This window comes from Camellia sinensis, chromosome 10, assembly GCF_055761805.1.
Source record: "Camellia sinensis isolate YWXY chromosome 10, ASM5576180v1, whole genome shotgun sequence".
Lineage (NCBI taxonomy): Eukaryota > Viridiplantae > Streptophyta > Magnoliopsida > Ericales > Theaceae > Camellia > Camellia sinensis.
In genome coordinates this window covers 184,068,416-184,094,863 of record NC_138970.1, presented here as the reverse complement: position 1 = coordinate 184,094,863, position 26,448 = coordinate 184,068,416, and the positions used below count along the sequence as shown (strand labels likewise).

Sequence of the window (26,448 nt, the reverse complement as noted above, 5' to 3'; positions counted from 1 at the left end):
GTGTCGCCGGTGGGTGAAGGAAGGGGTGAGAATGGCGACTGGAAGGGAGATGGTAACGATGGTGTTGCGTCTCCGCCGGCGAGGTGGTTGCCGGTGAGGTGGTCGCCAGTCTGGAAGGTGTGTGGATTGGGAGAGAGTTGGAAAGTTGTGTTTATGGAAATATAATTGAAATAAAAGTGTGTGTAATGAGTAAGTATTTTATTTTTTATTTTTTTAGATGTGTGAATTAAGAAAGTTGTGCAAATAGAGGATTGAGCGTGTGCAAATAGATGCTCCCTCCAAACCCAGGGGTGTTTCGATTTGCATTTGCAGCGGCCGCAGCGGAGCCGAATAAGGCACAAGACACACTAGCTGAACAAGTAGAACAGCATCACTCCTCAAACCTTTTGTGAAGTCAATGTCGTCGGCGGAGGATATTCATGGGCAGACGACGGCAGCAACCGCCGTTGTGAGGATGGCAGAGATTGAAGGGAGGGGGAGGGCACTGGTTGCCTCTAAGGCCCTAAGAGCAGGGGAAGTGGTCCTCAGGGATTCCCCCATCCTCCTCTATTCTGCTATTCCTTTGAAACCATCTTCACCATCACCATCTCTATCTCCGTCTCATCGCCACCAGCACCGCGACTACTGCTCCAATTGCTTCAGAATCTTAGAGCATTCGAGTCCCTCTGTTGTTTCGTGCCCCTCGTGCAGTTGCACTGCTGCTGCTGCTGCTGTACTCGGAGGAGGAGGAGGAGGGGAAGCGGGGGAATACCTCTTTTGTGGCCCCAACTGCCGATCAGCCGCTCTGGCCTCGTCCCACACCCCTTGGGTCTGCCAAGCTCTGAGTCGCCTTAGAGATTATTGTCCTTCTTCGCTGCCGCTGCTTCATCACCATCAAGAACGCCAACTCCAAGCTCGTTTCCTCGTCGCCGCTTATAATTTGGCCATCGTTTCTCCTTCCAATTTCCGGATTCTGCTATGCCTTCAAGGCAAGTCCCCTGCCCAGCCCGATGATGCTGCCCTATTCCTTCATGCCCTCATTTTTTCCCTCTGCCCTCCTCCTGCTCCTCATGGCTCTTTTAGTTTTTCCTTAGAGCTAACGGCTGCTTTGCTGGCTAAGGACAAACTCAACGCCTTCGGTTTGATGGAGCCTTTAGCCAAAGATGGGGAGAGATCTGTCAGGGCTTACGGTATCTACCCCAATGCTTCCTTCTTCAATCATGATTGCCTCCCCAATGCTTGTAGGTTCGATTACGTTGATGCTTCTGCTACTGCTACTGCTACTGCTTCCGAGTGCAACACTGACTTAGTTGTCAGGGTGATTCATGATATTCCTCAAGGCAGGGAGATATGTTTGAGTTATTTCCCTGTCAACCTCAACCACTCGGACAGGCAGCGGAGGTTGAGGGAAGATTACGGCTTCACCTGTACCTGCGATCGCTGCAAGGTGGAGGCAAACTGGTCGGACGACGAGGGGGATGAGGAGGAGGAGGAGGAGGAGGAGGAGGAAGAGACAGAGGAGGCAATGGATGAGGATCATGATCAACTTATGGAAGATTCCACTGAGGATGGCGGGGTCAATGAAGAAAATAATTTCCCTCACGCATATTTCTTCTTGAGATACATGTGTAATAGAAAGAATTGCTGGGGCACATTGGCGCCATTGCCTCCGTCAAATGGCATTCCATCGAGTGTAATGGAGTGTAACGTTTGTGGCGACATGAAAAATGATGATGCTCCCTGAGAGGAATGAATTACTTTACTTGGTGCTTCCGTACGTTTTTTTTGGCTCTCCACCCTTGCTTTCAATTCCTCCTGTTATCCATCCACTTACTTTTCATATTTTGCATCACTTTTCATTTTAATGCTAGTGCTATGATTCTAAATTAGTTTTAGCTCTTCATAGTCTATTTAATCTTTTGATGCTGGCTAATTCTGACTTTGGACCTGAATACTTGGCAACTTCTAGTGATCTTTACTACATCTCCAACTATTTATTAAATTAGTACTGGCTTCTTTTATACTCAGTGAATATGCTAGTTTGATGTAACCATAGCTCTCTGATAAGTTTGAGCCAATTTTTTATTTATTTATTTATTTATTTTCTCTCAAGCAGAGGTTTTGATGACATCTGCATCAAAACTTGTGTTGATAATTACCAATGGAAAGCTTCTCACAAATGTAAGCTCTGTGAACTTTTTGGAATTACCTTTACTTGATCAGCTGGTATAAACATTAAGAGCCTATTGACATAATGCACTGGAAGTCAAGTTTATGGCGGACTCTTGATTGTGATATTAATGGTTCATACAAGAAAAGTAAAAAAGGCTCTGTCTATCAATTGCTGAACCTTATTCCCTTTGCTTATCATGTTATCCTTTCTTCTTGGGCATTGAGAGATGGGTAGAATGCATGGTAATTGACTTACAAGTCATGATCTTTTAGACACTCTATGGCTTGTCTCGGATTCTTGAGCTACATTTTCTATTGGTTTTGCTAATAGCCAATGTCTGTATTTCGATGCTTGGTTGTCGAGTTTGCCCTTGAGTAGCAATACTTATTGTTGGATTTTTTTTTAACAACCACAAGCAAGGAGCAAGAATGTAAATATTTACCTTGGGACATATTTGTTAGATTGGATTAGTGTCCTGATTAACATGCACAAATGGTATGGAAAAGAACATGATCATCGGTTGCATCGCCTGCCATCCCTGACAGCTTCTTTTCCATCTCAGACTTTGCTGCCTTTGACATAGTCATTGATATTTGTTGGTTGCCACCGTTTCTTCTTCTTCAATGCTATAACTTCTGTTGAGTCTCTTAATATTGCACATTATATTTAATGTTTATGTCAAAAGACTTAACTATAATTCTTTGCTCTTCTTTGTAAATCTAGAGATTTGGTTAAAAAATTATGGCTTGAGGTTTCATATCAAAATTGAGAGAATCAGAAGACAGTGAACCACTCAAAAGAAAAAGACATAAGAGCAAGCATTTTAATGGAAAAGTGGAAAGAGGAAGCAAAATGCACATGATACACAGTTAGTGTAGTCAATGCTCACTTATGAATGATAACTTTGGTTAGAATCGCGGACAACATATTAATGTTTTTGTCTTCCCCCAAAACTTTGTTTAAATTGCCTAGACATAGAAATAGTGTCAATTAGTAGTAAAAATGATATAAACCTACCTTAATCTTGTCAGTTTCCAAGGAGAGGGGATAGGAATAGTGTTGGAATGCCATGTTATACTCGGTCTTCAATCCCATCCTTCCAAATGTTAGACTGATATTATCTTATCCCGTGGGATCCAATTTCCATTCTGATCCGAACAATATCCTATCCTATCTAGTTATCCTGTCCAAATGTACAAATGTGCCCTTGAAGATGTGAACCTTATAGTTAGATGATCTTACCAAAGTCACCAAACTTAATTCATGAGCTAGGATTCTATCATAATTTGCTTGGACGCATATGTACTCATGCCCATGCAATATATTGTAATTTGCTTGGACACATGCCCATGTCCTTAAAATGTAAAAAGGAAATTAGCAATACACTGGTGTTGAGATTCTTCCATATTAATTACAAAATCTGATTAGTAGTAGTTGTCTTCTCTGCATCCTCAAGCACTTAAAAAATTAAAACAGAGGTTCTAATCTACCCTGCTTTCACTCTTTCCAAGGCCACAGATTGATGACAGTTTCTCTGCTATCCATTCCAATATGTAAATGGCCTATAAGTTTACTAGCTGTCTCGATATATTAGATTGCTTTTTGCACCATAAATTATTTCCTCTTGATTTTGGCTTGTCCATTTATGCCACGATTCATTTTAAAGAATAACAACAACCATATCCAGATTTATTATTTTTATTATAGTAATTATTATTGTTATTGTTATTTGTATTGTTATTGTAGCACATGTGACACTCTCTTATTTAAGTGGAAGTTAAGAGAAGTTGTGAAGATTGAAGGGATGGAGGATGAGTGGCAACGCAAGGTTGAAGATGGAGAATGTGGAGGGTTATTGGTGGTTCTTGGGTGGTGGTTGTTTCATGCACTATCTATAAATAGCCTCTCATTACAAATGGAATGGGATCTCTCAAAAATTCAATCTCCTACTCGTACACTTTGGGTCATAATTTAGGATTAGGAGTAGTTGCTAGAATTCCAAGATTAGGAGTAGTTATTAGATAGAATTTCCTTTGTACTTAAACACTGTTTAATTAGTGTACTTGTTTTCTGCATTGAAGATTAATACGATTTTTATTATTCTTCAATCCTTTGTCTCGTTTTTCATCAGTTATTCATTCCAAAGAAGTCCTCGAATCTTCAAGGCATTAGAACCATACACAATTGCTTGATTTCTTTTGATTGTTTGGTAAATTTGTTGTTAAGCCTCTATCGATTAGGCCTAAACAGAAATTTCACTAACAGTTACCTAGAGAGCCTGTGTCTCTTAAGCATACTTCTTTTTCTGGGCTTCTCTTCCCCTATACTAGATAGTGATCTTGGCTCCACTGCTATGCTGCATTATGCCCTTGGTTACCTCGTTGGGAATTTATATATTTTTAACTTGGAGTTGTTTTATTCGGTTAGGGTGCATCCTCACAGATGTGTGGCATTTTGTGGTTGCAGGTTGGCAGGGGCATATGGAACATCATTCTCTTCTAATTTCTTATGAATTTTTCTTTGCTAGTGAAATGCAAATGCTGAAGGATTGCTGACATCTTAAGGTTCATGTTGAGGTAGATTCTATGCTACCTTACATGCACCCCTGCTTATTGGATTATGGTTTTCTTGTTTTTGAGTGGTAGTACCATGATGATACCAGGTAGTTTTGCTCCTACATATTTTGGCCTCATTTTTTTCCTTTTTCTTTTCAAACAGCCCCATAACTTCCCTTTCAAGTCTCTGGCTTGACTGCAGTTTTTTAATTCAATATTTCAAAGTTGCAGCAGCATAATTTATTGAGATTGAGTAGAGTTGTGAGTTTGGTCAGAGGCTAATATCCGATTTTGCAATAAAAAAACAAGGGGTGCTGGTGGATATTGAATATCAGGAGAGGTGCTACTGCTTTCTCTTAACCTTTTGGAATTTTTCAACACATTTTTGTTCATTTAACTTTGTGGAATTGTTCAATAGAGTCTTTGGTAAAAAAATAAAAAATAAAAAAAAACGAGAAAAAAAAGAAGTTTACTCCTTTTAACCAATTGTTTGTTTATTTTGTTGCCTTGTTTTGGTCATTGTGCTTGAACACAGTTTTGTTTATTAACTTTGTGAATCACTAACGAACCTAAAAGTGCAAATATGAAAATGAGATCACTCTCCACATTCTGTTGTACTGTGGGGCACCCAAAGGAGATAATGGGCTACATCATGTCATCAATAGTAATATATTATTTTACAGTTTTTAAATCCCTTCCTCTCATCTGAAATGATTTTGTCAGGATAAATATTTGCTTCTTCGCCAATTTATTGTTCTTCTATCGTAGCACACTGGATAGACTACCCCCACTTGCAAAATGAAAATGAAAATGAAAATAACTCTCCACTCTCATTTTTACCATGATGGCATCCGAAGGAGATAGCGTGCTACTTCATGACATCAAGAGTATTAAAATTCTAAAGATTTATAAACCATTCTCCCTTCCTTTTTTTTTTCTTTTTTTCTTTTTCCCGTCTCCTCTAACTATTTCTCTATGAAAATGAGTGTCATGTAAATATTTGTTTATGTTTTCTCTTGGTCATTGGTTTACCCCTCTATCCAAGCTCATGGTCCCTCCCGTCCCCTACACACACACACACACACACACACACACAAGAAACCAACCATGATACTGCTGTTCTCATACTGGGACTTAAAGTATGCAACCTTTTCAAGTGTGGGATATCACTTGAGCTATCAGTTAGTAGCTAGGACGAAGCTTGGTGCAGTGGTGAAAGCTTGGCTTCCAAGTATGAGAACACGAATTTGAATGTAAGAACAACCACTTTGCACATATTATGCCAGAGATTAGGTCCCGTATCCAGTTCACCCCACACAGCACCCTTTGTTTTGTGGGGATGAGCAGCTGGGAGTGGCCTTTGTTCTGATGGCTTCACATTTTCTCAAAGTGAAAGTCTAGCAGTTTGATCCCACTCAAAGTAGGGTTTGAGTTTATGTCTACTCAGGTAAGTAATTGTATTTAATTGGCTTTACAAAAGATGTACAACTTTTTGTCCATGCATGATTGCACTACATCCCCGTGGCTTGAGAGCTTCTCTTTTTCGAAATTCTGGTTCATCATTCAGCCCTTTGTATACTCCACTTGATCCTTCTCTATGATACATCCTGGAGTGGCTGATCACAATTCCTAGTCTTATAGACCTTTGTTTGCTCTATTATCTCTCGCTATCATTGTTCAGGTGTTTCTTCTGAGAGGCATTTTGTGAGTTGTGGATATGCTTTGGTTCTTGTTGGCGTCTTTTTCTTGTACCCTTTCTGTAGTTGTGTAAGCTCAACGTTATTGCTGCAACTATGGAGAGGTGTTGGTCTTCACGTTGAGATTTGATTTCAGTTTTCTGAATTCAGTTTTTTAAAAATTGAGTATTTTATTTTTCGTATTTTTTGTTTTTAGTGAATATTTTTTAAATTTTAAGTAATATTTTTACTTTTTTCAATGCATCTTACTTAGATGTATCTAAATAATAAAATATTTGTGAATTTTTTTTTAGAAAATTAATAAATATATAAAAATACAAAAAATGTAGTATTGAATTTTCGTATTTTTTTGGTATTTAGTGTATTTTTTAAAGATTTTTTTCATAAATATTATACTTTTTAAGTGTATTTATGTTAGATGTGTCTAAATTTTTTTTTAAAAAAAATTGCTTAAAATATTAAAAAAATCATTGAAAACATTATAAAATATAGAAAATAAAAAAAGTAGAATTTTTTGAAAACTGTTTTCTAAAAATCAGAACAAAACAATATGAATGAGTTTCTCAACTGGTTTTCTTTAACCCCATGGTCTTGGTCATTGGAGAAGACTATTCAGTGTGTTTGATTTGAGTTTTTTGGATTAAATTTTTTGAAAATTGAATTTTTTAGTTTTCATGTTTTTTTTTTTGTTTTTAGTGAATATTTTTAAAATTTTAAATATTTTTACTTTTTTAGATGCACCTTACTTAGATGTATCTAGAAAGTAAAAAATTTGTGAAAAAATATTTTTAAAAATTAATAAACACATAAAAATACAAAAAATGTACTGAATTCTTGTATTTCTTTTATATTTTTGGTATTTAGTGAATTTTTAAAAGATTTTTTTCGTAATTTTTTTTTTTATTTTTTAGGTATATTTATGTTAGGTATGTCTAAAAAATAAAAAAAAATTGCTTAAAATATTTAAAAAATTCAGTAAAAACAAAAAAAACGGAAAACAAGAAAGTAAAATTTTCTGAAAAATATTTTTGAAAAAATGAAATCAAACAAAGTGATTTATTTTGGTATCTAGTCTCTCTTCTCCATCAATTTCTTTGTCGGCGTCTAAATTGTTGAGATTTGGATTACTGAGGTTTTATTTGTTGGAAAATTTGGTTTTATAAGACATATTTTGGGTCAACTTTGAGCCTAAAATTGAGTGGGTCTCAAACGTCTTTTTGGGTGGATCTGAAGAGGTGCGTGTTTCTTGCCACGTGACAAGTCACGTAGTGAAGACAGTTCGTCAAAATCATTTATGTGTGAATGAGAACTTGACGTCGTTTTCGGGTTTGTAGAATGAACATTTAAAGAAGTAAATGTGGGTTTCTTTGAAAATGAGTTGTTCCACATTGAAACTTAAAGAGAACTTATGTGTGTATATAAGTTCTAGGTGACAATACTTGGGTTGAGCCCCAAGGAGCACTCCAAGTTTGTAGAAGGGAAGAGTTATGGACAAAGTAAACCTTAGCCCAAACCACCACACGCGCGTCGCCGTCCAGCCGAGCCGTGTCGGGTATGGGTTGTGGGTCAGGGTTCAGGTCGGTTCTTATATTAATTTTTTAGAGAAAATTTATTTGATTTTTTTCCAAAAATTCTTTACAAAATTAATTCAAAACTTGAATTTAATTTTTTGACCTTTGTTACCTCTTCCTGTCCATTTTTCCAAAATAGATTAAACTGTTCAAACAGTTTTCAAATCTGTTTGAACTCGAACAGATTCATTTCTGCCAGACAGGTCTTTTAACTACAGCAGTTTTCCAACAGATAGAAACTGCTGGACAGTTACCTGTTTGTACCTGTTCATTTGATTTCTTAACAGATTAAAATTTTGAACAGATTTAAAATTGTTTTTTGACAGGTTTATAATTGCCAGAAACTGCCCAGCAGTTTATAGATTAAACAGTGACAGAACTGTTCAAATTTTGAATCTACATCTGTTCAAAACAGTATATACCTGTTCATTCAAAATCTATACTTGTTCGGACAAATCTTTTGGCCTATAAATTCCAGCATTTTCCAACAGTTTGGGGTTGGGGGAAATATCCAGAGAAAATTCATTTTGTTGCCTTCATTTTGCTTTCTTGCATCATTATTTTTCATACTAGTTTTAGAATAAAATTCAGAGAGTTAAGAATACAGGTTTGGTTCGCCATATAAATTGTTTGAAGTGCTACTACAATTTGTGAAGATCATTGTATCTTGGGAGATGGACGCCTTTTGTCCGTAAGCACCGTAGTGGGGCGAATCTATTTTAAAGACAGAGTGTCACACACTCGACTTGATCTTTTAATTATTTATTCGGTTCGGTAAAATAAATTCGGTAAGTAATTTATTTTATTCGTTTAATTTGTTTCAATTTATTTATTTTACACAAAAAATTGTTCCAACATTATTACTCGACTATGAGTATGAGGATTGATACAGGAATATATAACCTTTTGAGAATTTTAAAAGGTCTGTTAGTATTGTGGGTAAAGGTGCAAATGGGCGGGTGAAAACAGGTTATGCATTTAAAACTCAATTTAAACTTGCCTATTTAATAAACGGGTTGGGTTAAAATAGATACAGATTGGACAAATAAAATATGACCAACCTAGGCTTCAATAAATGGATACAATTTATTGTAGGATATCTCCTTGTGGGGGCAGCCATCAATATGTATCCAGAGTTGTTTTGAGCTGCCATTTTGAAGATAAGCTCCTGCTTGAAACGACTTGCTATTTCATGTTCACAAATCAAATTTAGCGTTGTATATAGAGCATGTGGGTTTTCGCAACCTGAATCTTTCTTCTAGCAATGGTAGAGGGGCTTTTTTCATATTAAGTCTGTTGGCTACACATTTTCTACTAAGCCAGTGACAGTCCGACGCGTGGCGAAGTGAGGGTAATATGGGGAGACCAGGTAGGTCTCCGATCCTGATCATACACGTGGCAATTAATATTGGTTGTTATAAGATCTGAGTAGTAGCAGATCAACAAAGAGACGTACAGTGACGTGGCTTCAACGGTTACTCACATTTCAAATTCGAATATAAGGGGGAAGCCTAACTGCAAGTGAAGGCGTAGTGGAACTACTTATAAGGTAGCATGATCAGCGACTATGGAGGAGCAGTTTGACGGTTTGAAGTACAATTCGATGGTTATCTTCGGAGAATATAAATAGCAGGAAGGACTTCAGAGGAAGGGACGGAAAAAGATCTAAAGAATTACTTTACATAGTCTTGTGTTATTTCCTGTCCTTTATATTTCTGTACTTTAAATTTCTGCGCCGCACTTCATTTATAGTAGTTTTCGAGTATATTGCCGCTGTAATTCTCTACGGAACTAAGATCATTGAGTAGTTTTCGAGTATATTGCCGCTGTAATTCTCTACGGAACTAAGATCATTGTAAGTTTTTCATACCAATGAAATATTTCAGTTTATTTAATTGTTCTTATGTTCAAGTTTTCTGAAGTCAAATTACCAGTAAGCCACCAGTAAAAGTCCTCTTTATTGAGGCCGAAAGAACCATAACACAATCGTCTGAATAATTGTTTGGCAATTACAATTCTGTAAGGACTGATTGATCCTTGCTGGCACGCTCATAATTACGGAAATAACCTTCGAAAGCCAAAAAAGCCAACATATATTTTTTGGCACGCCCGGTGGGACCTTTTAAAACAAAAATGGCTAGACGTAGGAGACAAGAAGAAAATGAACGTTTGGAAGAAGGCGTGGAATGAGAAGTGGAGACATCCAACCCAGAGGATAATGTGATAACACATCCTGTGGAGACTCCTATCCTATCGGAACCCATGGTCGAACAGACCAATACCTCAGAGCAAATACCATTTGTTCATAATAGTGGACGAGACCAAGGAATTGGACCATCCAGTGTCCCATCTACTCAGCCAGCCAATCCGTGGGGCGGCTTGGTAGACGCCATGGGACAGCAATTAATAAACACAATGGAAAGGTGGGCAGTATCCTTTTTGGATCGAATGAATAACCACCAACCAACGAATGTAAGACACATAGAGGAGGTGAATGTCCCTCAGCAAAGATTGGCTAGAGACAAACAGCCTATGCAAGCTAATGGACATTCTAATGGTCAAACCAGTAATCAGATTCATGAAAGATTACCACCTTAGTCTTGGTACGAACCCATTTCGAGGCCTGTAGCAGGCCAGAATGCCTCAATGTTCAACAGTGAAGCCATGCAGATTGGTGGATCTGGCCCGGTACAAGAAAATGACATAAGAATGAGTCAAAATCCCACATTCGAAGCCATACCTGGCACCAGGGGGTACAATAATCCCGTATTCGAATTTATACCCGGGGGGTTGGAAGGTTTTCCTACAAGTGGAAGGGACACAATACCTGTTCCAGCACCTTTCGTGGGTCCTTTCGCAGGACAGGCTCAAAGAGGTTACCTACACCCCCAACAGCACCCTCTACCACAGGGACAGCCGGTCCCAAATGTACCACCTTATGGACCAAGAGGACCACAAGCACAAGGTTGTCCACCAAATCCTGTGTTTGTTCCCCCAATGGTGGTTCAGCAGGCGCAAAATATGGTCCCTAGGGACCAGATCACTGAGATAGTTAGGGAGTTGTGTGGACCAATGGCTCGGGGGGTCCAGACCCCTGTGTATAGAAAACCATACCCAGAATGGGTCGATAGGGTACATGAATATCCAAGAGGTTTCAGGATACCAGATTTTGTCCTCTTTCATGGGAACGGAAACCAATCCACAGTAGAACATATTGCTAGGTTTGCCGCTCAATGTGGTGAATTTACCAATCATGACTATATAAAGTTGAGACTATTCCCAAATTCTCTAACCGGAGGAGCATTCATGTGGTATATTAACCTTCCACCTGACTCCATCCAGACTTGGCAGCAAATGGAAGAGGCATTTCATGCCCAGTTTTTCCAATCAGAGCCAGAAGTTTCCATGGCAGACTTGGCCAGATTAAGTCAAAGGCCTGAAGAGAAGGCTACTCAATTTATTTCCAGATTTAAGAGGGCTCGAAATAAATGTAGAGTAATCTTGCCAGAAACTGAATTTGTAAGATTGGCCCAAAATGGCCTAGAGTTCAGGCTTCGAAAGAAGTTTGATTCAACAAAGTTTAGAGATTTAGTGGAACTGACTTATAAAGTATCAAGATATGAAGCATTACTAGAAGAGGAACAGGATCGAAATAATGCGTCATATAAGATGTACTACAAAGATCCTAATTATGAGATCGATGCAGCAGAGATTGTGGGAAAAGAGCCTATGATCTGTGAAGCATTAATTCATAAAGATACAACAATTGACCAGCAGTTTAAAAAGAAAGATATCCACAGGAAATATTCTTTCGATTTAACTAAGGCAGATGACATTTTTGATCATTTGTTTGCGGCCAACTTCCTTAAGTTACCAAAAGGTGTTAAAATTTCATCTCTTGATGAACTTAAAGGAAAAATATATTGTAAATGGCATAATTCTTAGTCTCACTCGACTAAAAACTGTATTGTTTTTCGAGACAAGATCCAAGAACAAATTCGGAAGGGGAGTTTGAAGTTCCCAGCCAAAGCTGAAAAAGCCATGAGGATCGATAGCAATCCATTTCCAGAAATTGGAGAGGTGGCAGCCAATGTCATTATGACAGACTTTCAGAATCTGTCTCTGAAAGAATTGGAGGAAGTCAATGTACAGATGCATGTGGCCAACCAGACAGCAACCAAAAAAGACCTTAAAAGTCCACCAGCCATGGGACGAGATTTCCCACATCAGAGGAAAGACTCTGATGAAGAAGCATTGGATAATGACTCCCTGGAGGCAGCCGTAATGCAACGAATGTGTCCCAGGTGCAGACTGAGTTATAAGTGGTTGAAAGGCCTTCCAGTCGATGGGAAGCAGTATTACAGGGATGTGCAGAGGCGTCCCAAAGCAACCAATGCTTATAACAAAAGGCCGTATCCGGCTAATGTTAGGCGGCAGCCATTAGCGGTTGAACCTGCAGTTGATAGACTCCATGCTAAAGGCAAGAGGCCCTTATATGAGTCCAGATCACCCAACTATTACAGGTTGCAGAGTAGTCATTCTGAAAGAAGGCTAGAGAAGAGTTCAGGCTTTGGGATCAAAGCTAGGAATTGGCCCCTTGGGCCAGCTTCACGAAGGATGGAAAATGATTATCATCATCGAGAACTTGAATCAGGCTCAAAGCTTGGAGACAGGGCCAAGCAATTGTCTTCACAGCCAGCCTCGAAGGTGACCTCGAAAGAAGAAAGAGGCGGTTCAACATCTGGGTCAGTAAGTTCGTGGGTACCTGAAGTCCCAAATTGGTTTGTGATGTACAACAAACCCAAGGACATGCCTTCCCAAAGGAATTTTGGAAATCAAAGTAGGATGGTTAAGCCTCCTTTGGTGGCTCCCAACAACTGGGTATTGCTGAAACACCCAAGAACGAGGGAACCAGATATGGTCCCCGTTATTTCCAGATCACAAAGGAGAAAAATTCAGCGTAGGTACACCCAATACCAGAGAGATCTGAAAGAAAGTGGAGAGAGTTCTTCGATGATCTAGACTGGAGAAAAGAAGAATCGAAAGTCAGACCATAATTCAAAGCCAGTTACACAAAACGAGGTGGATCGCAGCAGAGAACAGTTGGTCAAGGTTCATTCTGAACTAAAGGCCAGAGAGAAGGAAAGTCTAACAGGGTTGGAGAAAGCTTTGATGGAGAGTGGTAGCGAAACGGAAGAAGATGTTGGCGTAAGCCAGAAGAAAGAATTGGTGGAAGAAGAAATGTTCGAAGCCTTCATGGCTGAGCAAACATTTTTGGTTGAAAAGCCAGCTGAGGAAAATCATTCGAAGGGACCTGTTAGCAATGAAATACCAGAATGCATCATGCAGGTTGTTTCTGAGGAAGTTGACCAAAGTGACCAAGAGGGGAAACAGGTACAGCTAGCCATCCAGTTTGGCTCGTTTCCCCCGGTATCAGTGAACATGGTACACATATTACCACGGGAATTCCAAGCTGGAGATGAGAATCAAGAGGGGCAGGAAGCTGATCCAATTCCGATCTCTAGTGAAGATTCACAAGCAAGTATGGTGCAAGATAATTTCAAAATGGTTACCCCAATGGAAGCTGAATATGAGAGCGAAGAAGTGGTAAGCATTAACCTCTCGTGTCCATTCGAATATCCCTCGAATTCCATGACGCAGCATGTTAAGCCTTTGTACATTAAGGCCTTCTTCGATGGGGTTCAGTTAAACCGAGTCTTAGTGGATAATGGAACGGCGATAAACTTATTACCGAAATCTTCCTTGAAGAAATTAGGAAAGAGGAATCCCATGTTGGTTCCAACCAGTACGACCATCGCTGGTTTTGCTGGGGACAAGCAGATGGCCCAGGGAATTCTACCCATCAACCTGAGTGTGGGAACCAAGGACTGCATGACGGCGTTTTTCGTCATCGATAGCAATGCGAAGTACAATGCTTTACTTGGTAGAGATTGGATCCACACTAATAAATGTGTGCCTTCCTCTTTGCATCAGAAAATGATAATAGCTCTAGGCAATGGGAAGACGGAGGAAATTAATGCAGATCCTCAACCTTTCATAGCCTGTGCGGATTTCGCAGAAGCCAAGTTGTATATTGATGGCGTGACACCGCTTAGTATACTGATGGAATTCGATGTCTCAGCCGAAGTAACGGCTGATAAGGAGGTAGCACACCTGAAGCAACTAGTCCAGGAGAGTGCTGATGAAGAGCTAGTGGTTAAAGATGACAATGATGCCTGGTTATAGGCAGCGAGATGAAGCACCAGAAGCCAGGTCTTTGGCTTTAATCAAGTTTTCAATATTGGATATAAAGTCAATAGTCCAGAAAGTTCGAGAGCAGGAGAAAGAAGTCATGACGATTGGCTGCAAGCGGGAGCAGCAACAAGCCAGAGTTTTGACCCTTGATAAATACTGTGCATTGGACATAGAAACAAAAGTCCAAGAAATACAGGAAGAAGAAACTTTGGGGACAGATTTTGTCTATGAGGAGGAGAATAGAGAGGAGGAATCAAAGAGCTTGGAAGCAGAACACAGCAAGGAGATTTCTGCGAAGTCTGAGAAGATCAAAGGAGGAGTTCAGGTAAGTACTCAGATACAAGACCCCTTAGAAGAAATAAATTTAGGGGGAGATTCTATACAACAACCCATTTATATAAGTGCTTGGTTGAATTCTCCTGATAAGGACCAGTTATTGGTTATTCTGAGAAGATATAAAGATTGTTTTGCATGGTCATACAATGAACTACCAGGATTGGATAGGTCATTAGTGGAACATAGGCTTCTCATGAAGCCTAACTTCAAGCCATACAAACAAAAACCAAGAAAAATGGGTTCAGAGGTGATCCAGAAAGTCAAGGAAGAAATTCTTAGACTACTCAAGGCAGGCTTTATCAGAACAGCCAGGTATGTTGAGTGGCTGTCTAATATTGTACCTGTAGTCAAGAAAAATGGCAAAATGAGAGTATGCATTGATTTTAGAAACTTAAATCTGGCAACTCCAAAAGATGAATATCCTATGCCTATAGTAGATTTGTTGGTGGACAGCTCAGCCGGACATCACATTCTATCAATGATGGATGGACACTCAGGCTATAACCAGATCTGCATTGCGGAGGAAGATGTTCATAAGACAGCATTTAGATGCCCTGGGAATATTGGGACCTTCGAATGGGTCAAAATGCCGTTTGGCTTGAAGAATGCTAGGGCCACATACCAGAGAGCTATGAACACTATCTTTCATGATCTTATTGGTGGGTATTTAGAATGTTATATTGACGACATTGTGGTTAAATCCCAGTCCATGGAGGAACATTTGTTTCACCTAGAGGCAGCCTTTGAAAGAATGAGAAGGTTCAAATTGAAGCTTAATCCTCTTAAGTGTGCTTTTGGCGTATCATCTGGAAACTTCTTGGGCTATGTAGTACACAAGAAAGGAATGCAGATCGACCAGAATAAAGCCAAAGCCATCATTGAAGCCAGACCTCCATCAAGTAAGAAAGAATTACAAAAGTTCCTTGGTCAGGTTAATTTTCTTCGAAGATTCATTTCTAACACTGCAGGGAAAACTAAATTTTTTTCTTCTTTATTAAGGCTGAAAGATGAAGAGGAATTTGTGTGGACAACGAAGCATCAAAGTGCTTTCGATGGAATCAAAGCCTACTTGGCCAATCCTCCAGTACTGATGCCACCAAATGGCGTTAAGCCTTTAAAGCTGTACATAGCCGCAGCAGAAGACTCATTAGGAGCTTTCTTGGCCCAAGACAATGAGGAAGGCAAGGAGCAAGCTGTTTATTACCTTAGTAGGTTCTTAAATTCTTGCGAATGTAAATATTCAGCTGTAGAAAAGCTTTGCCTTGCACTGTATTTTGCTGTAATGAAATTATGATATTACCTATTGCCTATAACTGTCTTGGTAATTGCAACCACAGATTTGATTAAATACATGCTATCTAGACCTATGTTGAGGGGAAGAATTGGCAAGTGGGTATTAGCTCTGTCAGAATTTCACTTAGAATATGTGCCCCAAAGAGCAGTGAAAGGACAAGTTTTAGCCAATTTTTTGGCAGACCATCCATCTCAAACGGAGAGTCAAGAAATAATGGAACTCAGTATGGCTAGTGTCGAGCCATGGCAAATGTGGTTCGATGGGTCGAAAGCCAATGGCCTAATTGGAATTGGTATAGTAATCAAGTCACCACAAGGAATAGAGACCACACATGGTTTCAGAATAGATGAAACTGCTTGTTCTAATAATCAAGCTGAATATGAAGCTTTGATAGTAGGATTGGAAATTCTTATTGGATTGCAAGTACATGCAGTTGACATATTTGGAGATTCCCAATTGGTTGTTAACCAAGTAAAAGGGATTTTCAAGTGTCAAAGCATAAATATGCTGCCATATTATGTTGTCGCATTACATTTGCTCTCTCAATTTGAAATAGTAAATGTAACTTATGTCCCGAGATTCTTGAATAATAGAGCTAACGATGTGGCACAGAAAGTTTCGAATTTCAAGAGTAAGGGTGGTACCCATTGGGATGTAAGCCAAACGACATACCAAAAACCTATACCACCTCTAAGTAAGAGGAACATGGTTCTAGAAATCAATTATAATGATTTGCAGGAACAGGATTGGAGACATCCAATAATACAATACCTGGCTGGCTCATCCTCGAAAGCCAACAGAAGAGTTAAATTGCAATCTATGCAATATATCATATACAACAATGATCTCTACAAAAGAGGGGGAGATGGTCTATTGTTAGAATGTTTAGGGCCAAAAGAAGCATTAATAGCTATGGCTGAAGTTCACGAAGGTATCTGTGGTGCACATCAGCCTGGTGTAAAAATGAGATGGCTGCTTCGAAGACATTCCTATTATTGGCCGACTATCCCTAAAGATTGCATAGAATATGCAAAGGGCTGCCAGACATGTCAAAAGCATGGTACAATAAGGCATGTGCCCATAACTGATCTACATGCAGTAGTAAAGCCTTGGCCATTTAGAGGATGGGCCATGGATATGATGGGGAAAATACACCCTCCCTCGTCGAAGCATCATTGTTTTATTTTGGTGGCTACTGATTATTTCACCAAATGGGTCGAAGCCAAACCATATAAAGCTGTAGATCAGACGGAGGTTATTGGGTTCATTAAAGATTTGATCCATAGATTTGGCATCCCACAAATGATAACGGTCGATAATGGGACTGTTTTTGATGGGAAAATGGTAAAGTCTTTTGTGGCTGAGTTCGGGATTAGCCTTGTGAGTTCCACTCCATACTACGCACAAGCTAATGGTCAAGCTGAGTCGTCTAACAAGTCCTTAAAAAAAGGAATACAAAAGGTTGTGGAAGATAATCCAAGAGATTGGCACAACTTATTGTTAGATGTATTGTGGGCTTATAGAACTTCCCCAAAGTCAAGCACAGGAGTCACTCCTTATGCCTTAGTTTATAGACATGATGCAGTGTTACCAGTAGAGATCAATGTTAAATCCTTAAGGGTAAGATGCCAAGACCAGTTGGATCCTGAGCAGTACTATCAAAGTATGTGCTTGGAATTAGAAGATATAGATGAAGCTAGAATTTTGGCATTAAATAGCATTCTCTTTCAGAAGAAGAAAGCAGCCAAAAATTATAATAAGAAAGTCAAACACATTGGCTTTGATGAAGGTGATTTGGTGTGGAGGACAATACTCCCAGTAGGGATTAGAAGCCATAGATTTGGCAAATGGTCACCTAACTAGGAAGGACCATATCAAATTCATAGAGTTTTGCCTTTTGGGGCATACCATTTGAAAGATCTAAGTGGTCATGTGCATCCCAAAAAGATTAATGGTAGATATTTAAAACCTTATTTTCCAACTATTTGGGAAACACAGGGAATAAAATAAACAGTGAATACAAGAACATAAACAAGGAAATGCTTTATAAAGAGTCAAGTACATTGTGCCACAAGTTGGCCCAGAAATCATTACAATGTTTTAGCTGTTTTTGTACAACAGATTTCCTATTGGTAAACGATGCAAACAGTTGAATAGCTGCAGTCATATCTTTCTTTTGATCAGCCAGTCCTTGATTGGTGATTTGCAGTTTGAGGTCAGTTCGGAGTAAGGCTTGATTCACTGCAGAAAGCTCCTCTTCGAGTTGAACTTTCCTCTCCAGCAATTGAGTTCGGAAGTGAGAGGCAGAGGAGTGTTGTTCCTTAAGCGTTAATACTTCAGTATGCACTTGAGAAACAAAACTTTGATCTCTGACCAACTTCTCATCTGCGGCCTTGGCAGCATGACAGATGCTGATGTAAAAATCAATGGTAGCTGTTGCCTGGGATAGATGGTTAGAAACATCCATACCAGACTGCTCAGCAAGTTTGCAGCATTGAAGAAACCCGTTTTTTATTATAGGCCTTTGTAGAGCCTCAAAGGGAATCCTCGAAAAAGAAATTAGCAGGTCTAGACAGGTGTCCAAGTCTATCGAAGGCACAAAAGGTTGGTTGCTGGAGGAAGGAGAGCTCTCAAAGATTTCTAGCAAAGAATTAGCTAAGACTAATGGCTCAGTCTCCTCATCGAATGTCGGAGAAGTAGAAGTGATGTCAAAAAGACTAGCTAATCTTGCTTCAAAAATGTCAATCTCATCAGTAGACATGAGGGGAGCAGAAAGAGTTGCCTTGGGAGACACAGAAGATTGCATAGCAATAGGAGAAATGGGTGGAGCATCTTTGATGGTCTCCATGGTCCTGGTCACCAATGAATCAAGGGAATGAGGGCTGGAGCTAGGTAAAGATGGTGAGTCACGAATTGGAGAGCTGTCAGCACTCATCAAAGCTAAGGTAGCACTTGGAGCCTCCTTGGAAGGGGAGAGAGGAGCAAGACTCAGCAAAGAAGTAGATTGGGGAAAGTCAAGAGTCAGGTAAGAAAGATAGGGAGCTAGGCCAAGAGGAAAAGGTACAGGAATGCTTGGCCTCAAGAAAAGTGTAGAAAATCTAAACCCCAAAAATGGAAGTATGGTCTGAGTAGTCCCTACATCCTGCGTTTGATCTGCCTCGAATGAAACTGAGAGAGGTTCCATCGGAAAGATGAGTTCAGAAGTTGCTGCTGCATGAGGAAGAAATGTAAGGCAATGTCAAACCTTGATACCAAAGGCTAACAGAGGAAAAATCGCAAAAGCGTAAAATTACCTGCTCCAGAAGTATCGGCAATAATGGGGGAACTGCGAAGGGTGTAATCTCTGGCAGTCTGTTGTCTTCTTACAGTTTCCCTCTGCAGTGTGTCAGCAGCAGCAAGTTCATCTCTCAGAAACTGTTGCTGCCGTCTCTTCTCAGCTCTTTCAAAGACAATCATGGCTTTAGGATGTTCTTGCTCCATTGTCCTGACGGCTGCTTGATGGATGGTATCTTCGACTGAGATAGGAGCGGAAGCGGACACCTTTTTTCTCTTCTCTATGGCTTTGGCGATTGTCTCAGAATCAGAGTCTTCGACCATATCGGAAGGAGAAACAGTCATCTTTCTTTTCCTTTTCCTCTGTATTGGCAGGGTCTGTTTTTTCTCAATTTCTTTCTCAACTTTTCCCTCAAGTTCTTCAAGCTGCGATCTAGATTCCAGAGAAATGAATTCATCTTCTGACTCTATGGCAGTTACCGAGTCTGACGAAAAGACGATCGCTTTCTTCTTTATTTTTAAAAATAACTCTTCTTCATCTGATTCTTCCTTTTCTTCCCCTTGAATATTGGATGTTCCTTTCTCGAGTTCAAAGAGGCTCCTTTTCTTTTGTGATTGGCCACCTTCACAAAAGAAGAATTAAAAATAAGGCAAAATGCATTATGAAAGACAAAAGGAGAAGAGACAAGGGTATACCTTTCTTCGAGGCAGCCCGAGTGACTCTGGGAGGAATTGAAGCAGCAGGAGCAGCATGTGCCAATTCTGAAACAGTGGAAGAAGTGACCTCCCCGGTTTCTTTGGACTTGGTCACATCTAGCACTGTTAGTAGGCTTAAAGGTGGAATGGCCAGATAAATCTCCATGTTAGTCACCCACCAGTTTTGATACCTCTTCAACACGGTACCTTGAGGAATGAAATGGGTGTATTCAAAGTTGGCCAAGTCATCTACAAATTTCAAAGTTGCCTCTGCTAGCCTGGATTTCCGGACTTTCAAGTCCCTTCTGGTGAGGCTGAGATTTGTGTTGCTACAGAGGGGTATTGGGACCTCTTGTGAAAGGCCAAATTGTCTAGCAAATTGAGCTGGACAGTAAGGTTCAGCAATACATTTATATGCCTTCGGATTTAAAGTCCCGATAAATAGCTCTCTGGGAATCAGAATGGAAGCCCATATATCCTGGTGAATAAGTGAAGTACAGGACTGGTCACTTAGAAAATTCCTCAACCAGGATGGACCAATGGAAGGTTCGAATGGACGAAAGCGGTAAGTAGGAAGGGAGGCTGGAAGCTGATGAAAGAAAGAGAAGTAAAAAAGCAAAGGTAGAAGGGTAAAGTGAAGCATTGGCTATCCTTATGCCATGAGTAAGAGGGTTTGGCTTGGAAAATTTAAGGCATTTGGATTGTAATTCGGTAAAATAGGCGAAAAGCCAAAACTGAAGGATCCAGAATGGCCCCCCTTGATTAGCATCTAAGGGTTTCTCACAAAAAAGGGAGCAGACTCTATATACATGCCCTAGAACATGTGGGGCTAAGGCCATCTTTTTCTGTAAAACAAAGGCTTTGGCAAGAGCGGCAAATTCAGGCATAATTCTCTGAGAGGAAGTGCAAAAAAGGAATTTACAAAGCCAATACAATAAGAAAGAAAAAAATTCCCTATCAGTCACAGGGCCCTGTCTTTTATTCTCAGCCCTAGCGAAATCACTATAAGATGAGTTAAGGGAGGGGAGAGAGAAAGGGACTGCTAAATCAGGATAATCTGGTTCAAAAGGAGTGCCAATAGGAGATAGTCCCAATAAGTGCAAATATCAAGAACAGTAGGGGCCATCATCCCACATCTAAATTGGAAAAAGTTAAAGACAGGATTCCAAAAACATAGAGCAGCGGGAACAAGGAAAGGGTCTTCTGAAATAGTTACCCTAGACAGTCTGAGAGCATCGAGAAGGCAGAGTTCTTGAAGGTCCAGGGTCCTAGCAGGGATAACCCGATCATACCACTCTTGCCACTCTGGTCTCACCATGGGCCAGCATCGGTGGGGGCGATTCATCCTCCAGTTCCTCCAGTCAAGACCACCTTCATAGAGAAGACATTGGTTTTCCAGTCGGGGATACAGGGCTGGGAGTTCAGTGAGGACTTCTTTGAATATGGGCCCGAGCACATAGTCTGACTGCACATGGCGACGAGGGACAAAGATGCGTCCATCAATAGCGCTCTTCTCCCCAGCTTTGTACTTTTCGCATTCCGCATCAATAATTCTCTTCAGGGCCACAGATGGGCTCATACGCTCTACGACTGATACTGAAGAAGAAGCCATTGACGGTATGTTTTTCTTCGGGAAAGGAAGTAGAGAGAAGTCGACGATTGGTAATAAAAGGGGTTTGTGCGATTAGAAGAGCAGGTGATTTCAGAACACAAAACAAAAGGGTTTTTAAAGCCCTCGTATTTGAAAATATATTACATGAGCTGTTAAGTATAAAAAGTACGAGTACAAAAGCTTCCTTCAACATTGATGCTTTTGGAGGGAAAAACAAAGCCCGGTTGTTAAGGCTAGCTTCGAAGTAAGATATTTTGCTTCGAAGCCGAGTCAAATGGCTTCGAAAATAGAGAAGCCAGCTTCGAAGTGGGTTGCCTTACCCAAGAAATAAAAATACTCGAGTATTTATTTTAAAAAGGGCTTAAAGACCTGTTTTTAGAGTTTTTCAGCAAAGATAATGTCCTTCGAAGCAAAACTTGAGTTTCTTTAACAAAGGTAATGTCCTTCGAAGCACAACTTGAGTTTCTTTAAGGATGGAATTTGGTGTTCGAAACATCAAAAGCAATGATGACAATGACTAGATGTTGACTGTGGCCAAAACAGGTTTTGAATGAAAGATTGTTGGATTCGATGCACTGTTTCCAGTTGAAAATCAGCCAAAACTTAACTCCACAAATTGGAAAGGTTACAATTGGCTCATTTAGTGTTTTATTTAAAACAATTAAGTCCAAATTTAAAGGATGAAATTGCTCAAAGTTCGAAGCTCTGAGTTGACTTTTAAAACACAAGTAAAAATACAAGTGAAGACAGAGTCAAACAAAGACAAATTTTGTTTATATTAAGATCAAAGTGATTACATCAGCTGACTCTATCTCGGTATGAACTCGAGCTCATAAAAATAAGGAATGGAATAAATAACAAGATCATGAAATTTGGTCCAACAATGATCAATGAACTTTTGTTCTTTCCTTACTCTATCTTCTAAATTTTCTACCATCAGCTGCATAAGTTGATGTGCTCTCATTTCATAGTAGAGCTCTTCAGCCTTTATTTCGAAGGCCACTTCTTTTAACCCTTGTTCCAATTCATCAATGTCTAAATCATCCCAATAGGCAGAATCTTTATTCTTGAAATCATTGAATTCTTCCATAAAGTTCTCTGCTTCATATTGAGCATGAATTCGAAGGGATGAAAGCTGGTCTAACGATTGTGTAGTAGCCATAAAATTGTGATGCCAGTAAAGAAGCAATGGAAGTTGGTCCAGAAACATATGGAGTTCTGCCTGAGCAAGGGGATTAAGGACATGGCCCCTAGTCATGATGTCACAAGCCCATCGAAGGTTCTTGAGAGGGACTTCGTCCTCAAGAACATTAAAGGGCAAGTGAGAGAAGGCTGCAAGCAGAAGTTGAGCCTGTTTCCGCTCAGCTGAGGTAGGTGAAGGCAGAGGTTTATAGGGTGGAAAGGCATTCTCCGTGGATAGGGCAATCTTCAATTTTTCTGTCTAGGAAAGAATTGGTAGGGGAGAATCAATTTCGGGAGACGAAGAAGAAGGTGTGGACGCTTCTGTTTTCGAGGATGATACGGGAGCGGAAGGAACAAAGGCATTAATATAATCAAGCCAGTCAGAAGAACAGATCTTCGCCTTCTGGGCTAAGAATGATGGGTTATACCCTTGTGTTTCTTCTGGGCGAGGAGCAGAGTGCACTATCTTTGTAGGCATGGAAGATGTGTACCATGCTACAAGAAGATTCTCCTCCAGACTACGCCGATGGTCAATGGGCACATAAGGGTAAACAACTGAACTTCGAGCATAGGAGGGAAATTCTAAAGGGTCAGTGAACTCAACAAAATGGTGGTTGATTCGCTCCTTTAAATCAGAAGTCTCAGGTACTGACCAGTTTGTCCAGTCAGAACCTCCAGAAGAGCCAGAAGAGGAAGCAGCTGCAGCTTTATCCCATACAGAAATTTGCGAAGAAGAATTGCTCAAATCCATATTTGTAAATTTACGAATCAGAGGTTTGAGAACAGATTGTTCGAGCTGTAAAGGTAGGTCAGAAGGGAAAATTCTTATGTCTTTGTTTTTAGCCTTCTGAATCAAAGGATTAAGAGCAATGTGTTCGTAATCCAAAGGTCGGTAATTTGCAAAGGCGTCCATGACCTGAATATAGAAAGGTGGGTAAAGGTGGCTAATAAATGCATGCTTTCGACGAGGAGTAGCATCGACATATGACTCTTCGTATGCTTCATCATTAGAAGAAAGAATTAACTTGGCCATGAAATGTATCAGTCTGTTCGAATAATAAGACAGTGAAAGTACTTAAGGATCAAGACGAGAGTATTAATACAGATGGTGTGTGACAGTTGCATTTCTAGGAAGATGCAAAACCCATGCACGTTCTAAGACGTGGGAAAAGGGACTCTGATCCACTAATATCACCAAGTCTTGGGTATATTAGTGCGGGGGGTAATGTTGGCTACACATTTTGTACTAAGCCAGTGACAGTCCGACGCGTGGCGAAGTGAGGGTAATATGGGGAGACCAGGTAGGTCTCCGATCCTGATCATACACGTGGCAATTAATATTGGTTGTTATAAGATCTGAGTAGTAGCAGATCAACAAAGAGACGTACAGTGACGTGGCTTCAACGGTTGCTCACATTTCAAATTCGAATATAAGGGGGAAGCCTAACTGCAAGTGAAGGCGTAGTGGAACTACTTATAAGGTAGCATGATCAGCGACTATGGAGGAGCAATTCGACGGTTTGAAGTACAATTCGATGGTTATCTTCGGAGAATATAAATAGCAGGAAGGACTTCAGAGGAAGGGACGGAAAAAGATCTAAAGAATTACTTTACATAGTCCTGTGTTATTTCCTGTCCTTTATATTTCTGTACTTTAAATTTCTGCGCCGCACTTCATTTATAGGAGTAGTTTTCGAGTATATTACCGCTGTAATTCTCTACGGAACTAAGATCATTGAGTAGTTTTCGAGTATATTGCCGCTGTAATTCTCTACGGAACTAAGATCATTGTAAGTTTTTCATACCAATGAAATATTTCAGTTTATTTAATTGTTCTTATGTTCAAGTTTTCTGAAGTCAAATTACCAGTAAGCAACCAGTAAAAGTCCTCTTTATTGAGGCCGAAAGAACCATAACACAATCGTCTGAATAATTGTTTGGCAATTACAATTCTGTAAGGACTGATTGATCCTTGCTGGCACGCTCATAATTACGGAAATAACCTTCGAAAGCTAAAAAAGCCAACAAAGTCAAATTTCTATCTTAATTCCTAAACTTAGGCCTAGTTTGAACGAATTTTTCAAACTAGGCTAAAGCGTTATTACAAATCGCGCTTTCACTGTTTGAAGCAGAAAATTTGATGAATAGTGAAAGCGTAATTACAAAAAGCGCTTTTAATTAAGAAAACGCTATTACAAAAAGTGTTTTCACTGTGTATATGAAAAAAACGCTATTCCAAAAAGTGCTTTCACTGTGCATATCTCTCCCCTTCATAAAACGTTTAAAATATATTAAAATGTAATCAAAATTAATCTTGAGTTCTCTGTAGCTCAAATGGTAGTGCATTGGTTTTGCCACACCTCTGCACAGGTTCAAACCACATGCACACCAACTCCAAACAATTGCTATCTAAAATGAAATTCAACTTTTTTTTTTTTCCCTTCCACTCACTCTATATTTTATATATTTATTATGTAATTTTTTTATCAAAAAAAAATGTTTGTTTGGTTAAATATTTTAAAAAATTAAAAATTAAAAATTTATTTATTTAAAAAATTAAATAAACAATTTATTTATTTTTAAAGAATTATATAAAGTAGTATACTATTTATACTCTCATCACATCACACGTATAAATAGTATACTCACTTAGACGTATTATACTATCATCACATCGCACGTATACTACTTTTTTTATTTTTAATAAATTGTTTATTTTTATTATTACCCATTACTTTTAAAATATGTTTATTTTTAAAATATTTTAAAAAATTGAAAAATGTACGCTTTTAAAACATTTTAGTACATTTTAAAAGCGTACATTTTGTTGAAAAAATATTTTTTGAGTACGTTTTCACTGTGCATATTTTTTTAAAATGTATAATTTATTTATTTCAAAAATTAAATAAACAATTTATTTAAAATAAACAATTTAAATAAATAAAATACAATTTTTTCTATAGATAAATAAAATACAATAACTAAACAATTTTTCTATAAAATACAATTTTTTTCAAAATGTCAACATAATTGTTTAAAAAGTATTCAGTGTATTTGGTTTGAGTTTTTTGGATTTAGTTATTTGAAAACTGAGTTATTTGATTTTCGAATTTTTTTGTTTTTAGTGAATATTTTAAAAATTTTAAACATTTTTTTTTTACTTTTTTAGATGCACCTTAGTTAGATGTATCTAAAAAATAAAAAATTTGTGAAAAAATATTTTAAAAAATTAATAAATACATAAAAATACAAAAAATGTATTGAAAAAATATTTTTGTATTTTTAGCATTTTTTTCAGCAAAATATTAATTTTTTCAAAAAAATGTACTCAAAAAAATATGCACAGTGAAAGCGTACTCAAAAAATATTTTTTCAGCAAAATGTGCGCTTTTAAAATGTACTAAAATATTTTAAAAGCGTACATTTTTCAATTTTTTAAAATATTTTAAAAGTAATTGGTAATAATAAAAATAAACAATTTATTAAAAATATAAAAAGTAGTATACGTGCGATGTGATGATAATATAATACGTCTAAGTGAGTATACTATTTATATGTGTGATGTGATGATAGTATAAATAGTATACTACTTTATATAATTCTTTAAAAATAAATTGTTTATTTTTAATTTTTTAAAATATTTAACCAAACAAACATTTTTTTTTTTTGATAAAAAAATTACATAATAAATATATAAAACATAGAGTGAGTGGAAGGAAAAAAAAAAAAGAAGTTGAATTTCATTTTAGATAGCAATTGTTTTGAGTTGGTGTGCATGTGGTTTGAACCTGTGCGGTGTGGCAAAACCAATGCACTACCGTTGGA

The 26,448-nt window shown here is 38.6% G+C and overlaps 1 protein-coding gene across 1 annotated transcript; it reads left to right on the top strand.

Annotated features, from left to right (window-relative positions):
- Positions 1-237: 237 nt before the first annotated feature.
- Positions 238-5,067, top strand: ASHR2 (ASH1-related protein 2). The gene is made up of 2 exons (XM_028220828.2): positions 238-1,753; positions 4,619-5,067. Exon 1 carries the CDS (start codon positions 398-400, stop codon positions 1,721-1,723), a length of 1,326 nt encoding a protein of 441 aa, XP_028076629.2. The 5' UTR covers positions 238-397; the 3' UTR covers positions 1,724-1,753; positions 4,619-5,067.
- The last annotated feature ends 21,381 nt before the right edge of the window (positions 5,068-26,448 follow it).